Source organism: Pholis gunnellus (genome assembly GCF_910591455.1).
Source record: "Pholis gunnellus genome assembly, chromosome: 14".
NCBI classification, from domain to species: domain Eukaryota; kingdom Metazoa; phylum Chordata; class Actinopteri; order Perciformes; family Pholidae; genus Pholis; species Pholis gunnellus.
This window is the reverse complement of record NC_136541.1, coordinates 19,396,020-19,408,789: the sequence shown is the minus strand read 5'-3', so window position 1 is coordinate 19,408,789 and position 12,770 is coordinate 19,396,020. Positions and strand designations below refer to the sequence as shown.

Sequence of the window (12,770 nt, the reverse complement as noted above, 5' to 3'; positions counted from 1 at the left end):
TGCATAATGCATTGTGATCATGAGAGACAAGTCTCATTGAATTATCCCAAAAATGCACTGTCACCAAACTTCAGACAAGGCCTTATTTCATGAAGAGACACATAGTCGTCTTTGTCTTATGACTAGTGGTGTTACATCTATGAAAATGTCTGCTGTTCAAATGAAAAAAAATTATTTTTTCCTCTAATGAATTTTTTGCCCTGTGGTATTTATTGTTTTAACTTTAAAATATGGCACCTGCGTTAGTGTAACTCGCTCTGTTGTTGGTCCCAGCTGGTTGACGGGTTCCTATAAATGTTTATGCGGTCGGGTGGCTCTTTAGTTACCCTAAAACAGGACGTGGGGTCGGGGGAAGAGCGGCGAGGCTGAGGGTGAACTTTAACTGGAGTGCGAACATGGACATTTTGTTTCTCGGGGAGAGTTTTGTTTCCCTTTAGCACCACATACGTTAAATGGCTCCTCAATAAATACCAAATTCAACTGCGGAAGCGTGTTTTTACATAGTTTGTGCTCCATGCACTTCAGTTCTATGGTGCATCACCTTACAATATGCTGCATAGTGTGTTTTGTTTCTTCAAAGTCTGGAAATTGTCTTTACCTGATCTGGTGTGTGTGTGTGTGTGTTCAGCAGAGGGAATGTAAGATAGAATGTATAAAATGTTAAGAGTGGCACTTTCACGCTTGTCAGAAATCTCTAAATATACCCATGGACCGTCAACAAACACACACACACACACACACACACACACACACACACACAGACATTTAGACAGGCCTGCGGTTTTGACTGCCTTTCTCTATGTCTCCATTAGAAGAAAATCAACTTCAGCTGCTTCACTTCCCGACAGTCTCAGCAGTCTCACACACACACACACACACACACACACACACACACACACACACACAGAGTCACAGTCGACAAGACATTTTTATAACAAAAATTGGATTCCTCTTCGTTCCTCTCCAAAACTCCGCAGACACACTGGAAAGAACTTGACGTGACAAGTTTCAGTGGCGCGTTGGCACGGCGAAAGCGCTGGTTACATACCCGAAGCAGCCATGCAAGAAAAATATGAATCCCAAACCATTCAACAAAAAAAGCTTCGATAAGGCGAGGCCTCTTTGTCAACAGTGTTGCTAACTTGGTCCCCCCCCCCCCTTTCACTTTTTTTCTGATCTCGACTCTCACAGCTGCTTGTGTTTCTGTCCTCCAAAGAAGGAATCCACTGTCCATCCATCCTCCCCTCTAATCATTGGAGGCCTAAAGTTATATTCTGTATCCATAAAGTCACCATCAAAGTATCTCCATCCCCCTGAGATTTGGTCTCGGAGCTCTCTAACAAGCAAACAACCTCCATCATTACTCTTAAAGCACAATAATAATGTTTACGAGCACATTTACAAATTATTTCACATTGAATCTGTGACTTCTCCTTCTCCCCCCCCCCCCCCCCCCCCCCCCCCCCACCCCCCGCACATTCTCAGTAGCTCATATTCCCCGAGTGAAACCCCCCCCCCCCCCCCCCCCCCATCAGAATGATGTTCAAGCACATTGTCGTTGACACTGCAATTTTGCCGACTGGCATGACATTGTCACTTAAGTGCAGATTTGACGTGAAAAGCCCCACTCGCTGTTTGTGTTTAATATCGCGCCGACAGCTGTATCGTTCCTGCACGCTGTAATCAAATTATGACAGCGGCGGTAAATGTCGTCGCCCCCCCCCCCCCTCGTGACATTTCCTATTATAAAATGCATACGCTGCGGCGTCAGACAACGTGTGGGTGGCATCCCTCGGTGGCAAATGGGATTGTAAGTGGCACCGGCTGACATTAATGCGTGTGTGTGTGTGTGTGCGCGTTGGGGTGTAATTGCACTTGTGCATTGATCATATGCATAGGTAGGTGTCGTGTGGCGTTATCTTGGTTGTTTTTAAGAGATAAGGCGAGTTTGGTGACACTTTGGTGTTAAAAAAAAAAGTGCGGTTGGAATTCGTTGTGAATTACACGCAGAATGATGTTGGGGTTGTCTGGGATCAGTTTGGAGAGGCCTCGTCACACACGTGTGTGTGTGTGTGTACAGCAGGCCAGAAGACAGCCAGCTTGTGTCCATCACCCAGGGAGATGAGATTTGTACCCTTTGCTCTGATATCACACCCTCTGTTCTCCTCTCCTTATTTCCTCCACTCATCTTCTCCTCTACACCCTCCACTCCTTCCATTCCTCCTTTCCTCCCCTCTCCTTTTCTTATTATAGTCCTCTCCCCTCATCTCCTCTCCTCGTCTCCTCTCTTCCACTCTCGTTTACCCTCTATTCTCCGCTCCTCGTTTCCTCACCTCTCCTCTCCTCGCCTCTCCTCTCCCATTGTGGCCTGCAAGGGAATATCCAGTGTCCTCTTATTGGATTGGCTGCTCCACGTTGGCGGGGCCCTTCCCTTTTCGACGCCCCTCGGCCTGCTGGGTAATGATAATAAAATTGAAATATCCCGGTACTTATCAGTGTATTACCTCGCTATCAACACCTCAGACACACTCCCTACTTTAGAGGTTATACAGGAGAAAGCGTGATCTGATATACAGCGCGGACAGGGAGAGGACACCGGCGGAGAAAGTGCGAAAGACGGAGAGGGAGGAAGAGGAGGATGAGGAGAGGGAGTAAATTGATAGACAGAGAAAGGGACAGGGGGGAGAAAGAAAGAAAAGACAGGAGTTTTGTCGTGGCTGTGTTTTCAAGGTGCTATTTCCAGGATGGATTGCGGTAGGTTTGGAGGAGAGGGTGAACAGAGGAGGAGGAAGAGAGGTGTGTAATGTGACTCTGTGGCATCTGTCCAGACCAGAGGCGTGTTAGCGTAAGCCGTCCTCAACACTCCACAGTAGTCTACTGTACATTTGCGGTAATGTAAAACATCTCACATCTCCCCATCTCTCTCTCTCTCTCTCTGTCTCCGGGCCCTCTCCTCTCTCTGGGCAGTTGGTGTGTGTGTGTGTGTGTGTGTGTGTGTGTGTGTGTGTGTGTGTGTGTGTGTGTGTGTGTGTGTGTGTGCGGGAGGTGGGGGAGCGTGCCAAAGCCGAGATCAGGTTTGGAAATTGATTTGAATGAGTGTTGTGGACAGCTGATAGCTATAAAAGATTTTCTCCTTTCATTTCCCAGGGAGTTTCTCTTTTGATGTTGGCTGGTAGTCAACGCAGCTTTGAAGCTCGTCTAGAGCGGGCCGGCCCGCAAACTTGACACCGTGTCTGTCGTGTGTTTATGTGAACATGCCACTCCGCGTTTGACCTTTTCCAAGGCACATTAGTGTTGCATCTTTCGACGGAAGCGGTGACTTTTATGGCAATGGCGGTTGACGTTTAAGTAGTACAAAAATGGCATTTAATTTTATCTGATTTAATGAAATGAGGTAAAATTACTTATGATAACCTATTTGCATGTAAGCTGATCTGATTTTTTTAATCCAGAAATGATCACTTATGTGCGACAAGCACATCTTCACCTACTCTAAATCTTTAACATATTGGACGCTTAACATGCCAGCCACCTTCAAATTGCCCTTTGGGGATAAAAATCTCTGAAATGTTATTTTGTCGTTTCATCGGCTGCCTCTCTGCGATCCTTCGACCGGCCAATCGCACGCTCCGATCTAATCCCCGGGGGGGAGGGAAGATTCTAGTCTGTTGCCACGGATGCCGCTGGGGAAGGGGGGGTCGCGAGGTCAAGTACGGCTAATTTATTCACTCAGTCAGATTTCCTCTGGCTCGTGGATGGCAGATGGAGAGGTCTGATATGATATCACCCATCTGAATCACCCGGGGGAGAAGAGAGGGGGAGGGAGGGAGGGAGGGAGGGAGAGACGAAGGGATGAGAGGAGCAGAGATTGGCAGGAGAGATGTAAAAATAAAGGGGGGACAGATAGTAAAAAATTGGGGAATTAAAAAGTGGTTAGATAGAGAGATGGGGGAGAGGGTAGCATAGCCAGCGAGAGTGTGGAGTGTGTTCGCCCCACCGAGTCGGGTGTCGAGCTGAACATCGAGCCGCATAGCCTCATATCAGAGGTGTGTGTGTGTGTGTGTTTGAAATGCGTGCGTGTGTGTCCTTATCTTAAGACAAGTGGTTCTGGTCCAATAAGATCCTGGGAGATGGTAGGACTAAGCGGCTTAGACCAAGATCTGAGATTGGGGGAGGGAGGGAGGGAGGGAGGAGAGATAGCGCCAGGGAGATGAGAAGAGGAGATGAGGATGGAGAAAAGTGGAGGAGGACAGAGGAGAAGGACAGATTAGGAGGATGGAGGACAAGAGAGGGGGGGGGCATTTGGAAAGAGATGAGACGTGGAGGGCTGTAGAGATCGGAATGGAAAGATGTGATGTGGAAACAGTTCGGAGAAGTTTTTTTAAAGAGCAGGAGGAAAAGGGGAGGGGGAAGCGGGAGAAGTTTTGGTTTGAAATAGTTCTTGGCTTCTTGTCAAAGGGCAGGGATTTACAGGATTTCATCAACAGTGTCAACTTGAGGACACTTTTTCCCAGGAGGTTGCGAATTTGTGGCTTCGACAACAGTGTCCGCTTAAGAACACTCTGTCCCCAAAGGTTTTGACTTCAAGCCTGGGCTTTCAGACGCTCCTTTATTAAAAAATGTTCCACTCAGCTCCCAGCCTTTCCTCTACATACAGATTGAGGTCAAGGCATTGATCTTTGTCTGTTGAAAAAGCAGCGCGCCACTTGTCTCTGAAAGTACCTATCATTAAGAAAAGATGAGGAGGTCTGAGATAAATGTGAAACAGTGCGCAGAGCGATTCGACTTTTTATTATGGATGTCAAAGAGCTGATTTAAAGCACTTTTGTCGGCGCAGATAATATCTTTTCGCTTCTTTTCAAAAACAGCAGAGACCTCAAGGGATGGGTGAAGGGAAAGTGTATCAGAGGGCAGGTCTTGTCTGACCACAAATCATTTAAACAAATGAAGGTGTAATTATCGTTACTCATCTCATTTCGGGTGTTAGGGGGAGCTCAGTTGAGAGGTCGCATTGTATAGTTTGGTTAACTTGGCAGAACAGGTAAGACAGCTGTTCTTGTGACTAACATCACAACACCTTGTTTGGAGCATCAAGATCACAGTTTTTAAGGAACATTTTTATTTAACCTAATGTTTGTGTTTTGTATCTCCTCAGTTTGGGGACCACATGAAGATGAGGAACCAGATCTGATGACCTACGGATGTCCACCCCTTCTCCGGGACCGTTCGGCTTAGGCAACACATCCAACAGACTCTCCAAGAGGAAGGCTTTTACTGCTTTTTAACTAGGAGGAAAAACTTAACCTTGACCATTTATTGTATTTATCATCAGGACTGAAGTCGTCCAAACTGTCTGTGAAGGACTGAATATACCCAACGGCACTTATCTGGCCCGGAATGATCTGGACTGAACTGAGCTCAAGTGAATTTGGCTGGAGACAGATTAACTCCCTTTAGCCCCACTAAAGAGAAATGAACTGAATTCAAACTAGCCTGACGTTGGCTGAATTCTTCAAGAATACTCTCCTTTCTCACAAACTGCTCTTTTCTGAGCCCCTTCCTTCTTAAAGCCAAATCCCTCAAGTTTCCAACCCAGATTCACGCACTTCCTGAGACCCTTTTCAAGGGCCTTGGACATTGTCTCAAATTTGATCGAGGAGGAATCATCTCCTCCTCTCCCCTAAAATCCTAACGAGCTCTTTCTCCCGCCCAGACATGGATCTCCACAGGGCAGCCTTCAAGATGGAGAGCTCCTCCTACCTGCCCAATCCCCTGGCCTCCCCGGCCCTCATGGTTTTGGCCTCCACTGCTGAAGCCTCTCGCGACGCCTCAATTCCCTGCCAGCAGCCACGTCCATTTGGCGTCCCCGTTTCCATTGAGAAAGACGTACATTTGCCATTTAACAACGGTTCTTACACTTTTGCATCAATGTACCACCGCCAAGGCGGAGTACCACCAGGATTCCCCAACAGGGACTTTCCTCCGTCCCTCCTCCACCTCCATCATCAGTTTGCCCCACCTAACCTGGACTGCTCGCCGATCAGCATGCTGAATCACAGCGGCGTCGGCGCCTTCAGGCCTTTTGCCTCACCTCCGGACGATCGGGACGGAGTGCCATGTGGGTATCAGTCTGCTTTCACCCCGGCCAAGCGCCTCAAAGGCTGCCTGGATGCAGATGCCTCACCCCACCTGCGGTACTCCGATGCGGAGGGGAAAGAATATGACTTTGGCGGTTCTCAGATCCCTCCTGGAAGTTCGCCTAGCAGCGCCTTGAAAGCAGTGGAGGACAGCGGGAAAAAGATCTTCGCGGTGTCAGGCCTCCTGTCGGATCGAGAGACTTCCTCCAGCCCAGAAGACCGCATTGAGCGCTGTAAGTAACCGTTCATTGCAGTTCTACATTGTAAAGAAGGAAGCTAGAACTGTGCATACAGATGTGTGACAAACGATAGGAATAACACGGTAACAAAAGACCAGATGGCACAAGGGGTCACTGAATGACTTGAAGATGTGAATCACATGGATTGGTCTTTGAAATCCCCAGATCTTAACCCGATGAAGCACTATCTTTTAAACGAATGTGGTTCACCCCTCCAGTGGAATTTAGAGAATCTATGAAGTGGTTAATAAGACACTTTTTTGTCAGACATATTTGTCACCCATCTGTATGGAGGAATGGATCATAAGGCATATGAAGACAAATTATAGGAATGTATTGCACAATGTGCTATGTTCTCACAACACTCATACTACATACATTTACACATTGTTGTTGTGAAAGTCTCATGCGGTGCAAACACAAATCAGCCCCATTATGCTCTTGCAATGATACAAAATGATTATGTTGTACAATACTTCAGCATGGTAAAATGAAGGGTCTGGCCACATCACTTTTCCATTATGCATTGTCTTTCAGTTTACTGGAAGTGATTGCACTGATGTCCAATACACATTGTCACACTTCCAACACTCATCCAACTTTTTTTGATCAATACTGCTCAAACCACAATAATCTTGGATGATTCTACAGACAATTGTAGAAATAAAACCTGCCCAAACCTACACAGCCAACTCTAATTCTGACTCAAATTAAAACCAAAGTACAACTCTCTGTAATTTGTATAAGAATGCAAATTTTGACACACTAGCATAACACACGCCAGTAAACAATCCCATCTATGTTCTCCTGTCATCATCTCTCCTGGCTCTCCCTAGCCTTGTTTCACAAGCCCACAAGCTCCACTGGTCACATTAGCATTCACCGGTGGAGGGATGCCATTTGGCCCACACGCACCGGGAATCTGATTAGTGTTTGTGTGTGTGTGTGTGTGTGTGTGTGTGTGTGTGTGTGTGTGTGTGTGTGTGTGTGTTGGTGTGTCGGTGTATGTGTGTCGGTGTGTGTCAGTGTGTATGAGTGACTGGTTCAGAGACCGGCCATGCTCTTTGCCATCAGCATTCATCATAGCTCAACGCTGGCAGCCCCGTTGCCAAAAGATTTACCCACATACCCAAAACCTTGGCAGGCCATGTGTGTGTGTGTGTGTGGGTGTGTTTGTGTTTGTCTGTGTGTGTAATAAATGGGAGGTGGGAGAGGGGTTGAACGAGCTCCAAGCACAAACACACAAACACTCTTCCAGACGCACAAACAGCTCTCAGCATGAGCACCGACATCTCCTACACATGTCAACAAGCTGCATCGGATCTCAGTAACAAATTAGGAGACAGAGAGAGAGAGACAGACAGAGATGTGCCTTTAGTGTATAATTTAAGTGAAAGAGACGGCCTTCCTTTCTGTCTGTCCTTTCTTGTATTCACTTCATCTCCCCTTTGACTGTCTTTGCTTCTATACTCCTGGTTTCATTCATTCTCCACCTCTAGTGGAAGGAGTGTGTGTGTGTGTGTGTGTGTGTGTGTGTGTGTGTGTGTGTGTGTGTGTGTGTGTGTGTGTGTGTCTGGGTGATGTACCCTTCATGGAACACATGAGAGACAGAGGTGACGGCCTGAGACTGATCCGATAAAAAAAGACCACCGCAGGAGACACAGAGAGGGTGAGAAAGAAAGGGATGAAGGAAGGAAAGGAGGGAAGGGAAAAATCTGGGTAAATGACACCCGGTGGGCTGGCAAGGGGAGGAATGAGAAGGAGGAAGATATCAAAGAAGCACATGAAGTGAGAAGAGGGGAAAGGGGACATGAACAAAGAGAGGGGAGGGAGAAAGAAATGACAACTCCGCTATGGAATTGGTTCTCATTGTTGTTTCGTTAGATTGACGATTTTTTTTCATTCCAAATAGACATTTTCCCCCGTTCGCTGCAGCGTTGAGCAAAAGCGACCGGAGCTCAAGAGCCTTGTGGTCGTCGCCATGTTGTCACTCCAGATTTGACCGAGGCCAGAAATAGAATAGGAGATGGTTACGTGGGCCTCCTGTGCTGTCTTTTGGAACGGCCGCATCGGTATCTAATCAGGTTAAATCTTGGCACAAGTAGCCTCCACCTCCACCATAGGCTTCTAATGCAATTGGATGTGCGGAGGCACTGCTTGCAGCAAAGAATTATGGGTTCTCCTTCACTGGTTTTGGCTATCCAGCGGAGGCGCAAAGAACAAACAACACTTTGGTACAATCCCATGAGGACGGCGCTCTCGCTGCTTCACACACACACACACACACACACACACACACTCGCACACATTAGCTAACTAGCAGTCTCCGCGCTGCTTCACACATGCATCTTGGAAATCTCACAGTGAAAAGAGGTTTGCCATGCTTGGGATCCTACAGTGTCACATAGAGATCCTGGTTCAGTGCAAAAATAACTATAAATGGCAGGTGTTTCATAGGTTTAATTCTCAATATCTCAAGTATATGTTAAGTTTGCTGAGTTTCACAAGGGTGCGTCCAGGTCAAGCGCGACTAAAGCAGATTTAAGTCTGGACTTTGAATCCGTTTGTGCCATTAAATCCGTATCTTAATGTGTTTCGGTATGCAATTTATAGCTTTCATTAAGGTGCTGATATCTCTTTACCAAATCAATGATCCGTGGCTCTGATTATAGTCAAACATGCGTTCCCCATGCGTTCTCGATCACCACCTCTCATTTTGCACAAGTATGTTAGTGACTGGGACTCATTGGTTGCTATGCACCGACTGCAGATACATTGTAACAGTTCTTTGAAGTCGTCTCCGATGACTTCTCGGGTTCCTTAACTCAAGGTCCTCTCGCGAGCATTTGTTGGGGCTATATGATGGTCTTCATCAGCTGATGGAGTTTGCTCAGTCATCGTGAAGAAAGCGTAGTTGTCTTTATTTGACTTCTGGATCAGTTTTGAATGACTAGAAGACGCTGCTTTTTAAAGGCATTTACACCCAGAGTAGTATAGAGCGCTGCAGTTATTAAACGAGTCGTAAACCCCGGAAATGAGTCCGTATTTTTGCACTTTGGGTTACCTCGTCTCAAAGTCACATTTTTTTTTAATGAGTTGTTTGGTTGGATGCCTGATATATGATCTGTGGTTAATGCAAGCTTAACGCATTTTAAACTTTTGTTCTACGACATAGAACATGTCAGTAGATACCTCTCGGGAGTTTTGAAGCTTTTACGTGTCTTTAAAAAAGGCGGTTGCTAACAAAAGGCTAAATGAGACGACTAAATGTCATCACGCCGAGTAGTCCGCCGTGAACGTAGTGGTGGTGGCGTGGAGTCATGTGACCGTGGTGTGGTTTGTTTATAGCCTGAAATTTGCTTTTTTACTTCTGATTGCATTCACGCTTCAAAGAAATCTTAAATGTGGTGTCTGTGAAGATGAACAAAACCTGTAAGTATCATAAACTTATCTCAGCTTTTTTTCTTCAATAATCCAAGATTTTGGTTTAGGGAACCAGTTTGATGCTAACTTCCAGGGATGGCCTGCAAAAATACGTCATCTCTAGTTTGCGAGTATATCAGGTCCTTAACGCTTAACATTTCATGCAGAAAAAAACAAACAAACATTTAGTTAAAAAAAAAAAAAACTGCACGTTCCTTTTAGTGACCTCGGTATCTTAAATGTGAAGCAGACTCTTAACACCACTGCTCTTCCACCTGTCTTGCGTTCATCCATTTCCAAGTTGAATATGTGTTTTACTTTCGATCCCATCCCAGTCCAATCATCCGTGGTGCCAGTTAATCCCAGGTGCGAAGGTGAATCCTCTCTTCTTCGCCTCTCAAAAAAAAAAAACGCGATTAACGCACCTTGGAAAAAAACCTCCCTGCGTGCAATTCCATCGAGCCTGCCGCACGCCGCTCCGAGCGACGGCGGCCTACTCCGGCGTTAAGCCTTCACACAAATCCCCCCACTGCACCGGCAGGCACGTCGGCTGTTAGCTAAACCCGCTAACCTGTCAGCTGCTAAACCTGCACATAAAGGCCCCATCATGCCTTAAGAGGACTATGCATGTCATATTATTGTGAAGGCCTTCAGCGTGTACTGTATTCACATGGTAAGGGTTTTAGCACAGGAATGAAGCGGAGGAGGGGTTTTGTGTGTGTGTGTGTGTGTGTGTGTGTGTGTGTGTGTGTGTGTGTGTGTGTGCATACAGTAGAAGAGAGAATGGAATTATGGGATGTGTGATTGGAATTAATGGGAATGTTGACAAATGACACAACCCCCCCCCCTCCTTTCGCAGTGCACTTGCTTGTTTGCAGAGGGGATTTGACGTTTTTGCACGACGTGTCAATGTGAAGCCGTGTGTGTTTGTGTCTCAGCATCCAGCACGTTCCATCATCTTTGTTTTCCTCTGCCTCTTACTTATCTTTTGTTCTCTCCGTCATCTTTTCCTTCACGTCCTTCACTTCCTTCCCCTTCTGTGTATGTGTGTGTGTGTGTGTGTGTGTGTGCGCATCTTCCCACATGTGTGTGTGACAGCTGTAGTTTGTTTACGTTCTCTCCGCATTTACAAGGCCGAGAGATTTACGCTGAACCTGACCCCCCGAATGCCTGTAACCCAGCTTCCTTGTCCCTCTTCTTTTTTTTCATTCTCGCTTTTCTCGTCACTCATGGACGTTTTCCCACGAACGCAATTGAGATAGACAGTGAAAAAAAAAAGTCAACTGGACCGGCGTACGACTGAAAAAAAAGAAAGGAAGGAAAAAAAAATCTTTTGGGGAGGGTGGGAGAGCTAGAAGACAGGATCAAATGCGATACAAGAAAAAAAGGAAAGGTTGCGGGGTAGGAAGGAATGAAGGAAACAGGGAGGATGGAGAGATGTTGAGCTGAAATGCAGATCCCATCTGCCTGCCTGACATAAGGAATTCTTAAGGCAGCGCACCATAGACAGGTTGGTATTGTTGAATTTGTGTATTATTCACATTTATTAAGTCAAATCATTTTAACGTACTGAAACTAGACCTATTTTCTCGTATTCCCATCAATAGTTTTAACGTCCAACGGAGCGCATCACACACAGCTGTGAAAACACACAGCGAGAGGCCTCCTCTTCCTCCTCCTCTTCGCCCTTTCAACTGTTCTTTGTTGATCGTCAACTCTTCCGCAGGGTAAAAATGACGGAGAGGACCAAAGTGTTGCAGCTAAACATGAATACAAATAAATAAACCGTCTTTTCAATAAATGGGGAAGATGGACGATGATGTCGCTGGACGACAAATCAGATTCTGTTTTGAATTTCTGGTTTCCATCTTTAGTGCTTGGTCGTCACTAACTGTGGGATATCACTTTCCACAGACCACCTGTCAATCACGCTGTGTGGGTGGGGCTTCCGCAAGTGGAGCTCTTTGACTGTTAATGTCAGCTTTTTTTTAAAAAGTCCTCGTCCTTTACAATCCTCCCTTCCGCTGCCGCGGCGTGTGAGGAGTTAAAAAATCAGCCAAGGAGACAGAAGGCTCATCCTTCTCCTTGTCCTCGCTAAAAATCCCCCCCCCTCCTCTCCCCTTCCATCTCTGCCTGTCACGGTCTAGTGGCAGGGTTAAGTTAAGTAAGAGTGTTCTAATAATTAGGACTGGGACTCGCCCACCCGCCTGCCTGCCCGTGTGTGTGTGTGTGTGTGTGTGTGTGTGTGTGTGTGTGTGTGTCTTCCTGTCAGTGCTTAGCCAGATGTTAAAAGGCTTGTCCCTCTCATGTTGCCTCCCTGTCAGTCTCCACCGTGTGCCACACACACACACACACACACACACACACACACACACACACACACACACACACACACACACATCGGGTACTGTCCTGCTTGTGGTGGCTTTGTTTACCCCCATGTGTGTGCCCTTCTGCCCTTCTGGCAGCTCCCCCAGGCTGAGGAGTGTGCGTGTCCGATTCCCAGCCTTCATGCACCTGATCCATACAGTCCACATTTATTGTGACTATGATTTTTTTCTTTTTTTTAAATAGTCATTGGAATCTGGGAATATTCTCTTTCCATCTCTCTTTCAAGCCGGTCCTTTCCCCTCCCTTTCTCTCTCACTGGGTGGCAACTGGAAGTGAGCAGCAATTGTCTGTGTGTGTGTGTGTGTGTGTGTGTGTGCAGTCGTATGTGTGTGTGTGTGTGGGTGTGTCACTTGGTGTGAGTCGTCTTGCGGTCATTGTTGCGACGCTGCGCAGATCAAGGATTAGTCGCTTCCTGTCGAGCCTTTTGTCGGCGCAGCTACTCCATTTGGACACAGATCTGTGCGAGTGTGTGTGTGTGTGTGTGTGTGTGTGTGTGTGTGTGGAGGAGTAGGTTACACAAATGAGCCGCTGGAGCTGGTGTAAAGCAAATGAAGGAGAGCAGATGAGATGAAGGGATTCC

At 46.6% G+C, this 12,770-nt stretch overlaps 1 protein-coding gene across 3 annotated transcripts in view; it reads left to right on the top strand.

Moving 5' to 3' along the window:
• Positions 1 to 5,715: 5,715 nt before the first annotated feature.
• Positions 5,716 to 12,770, top strand: part of rnf220a (ring finger protein 220a) — a gene marked incomplete at its 5' end in the record, with an annotated part of 145,692 nt that continues 138,637 nt past the window's right edge. For all 3 annotated transcript variants that reach the window (XM_079173573.1, XM_079173574.1, XM_079173572.1), the window contains one exon: positions 5,716 to 6,370. In XM_079173573.1, coding sequence (XP_079029699.1) covers positions 5,716 to 6,370 — 655 coding nt within the window. The remainder of the gene's footprint in view (positions 6,371 to 12,770) is intronic.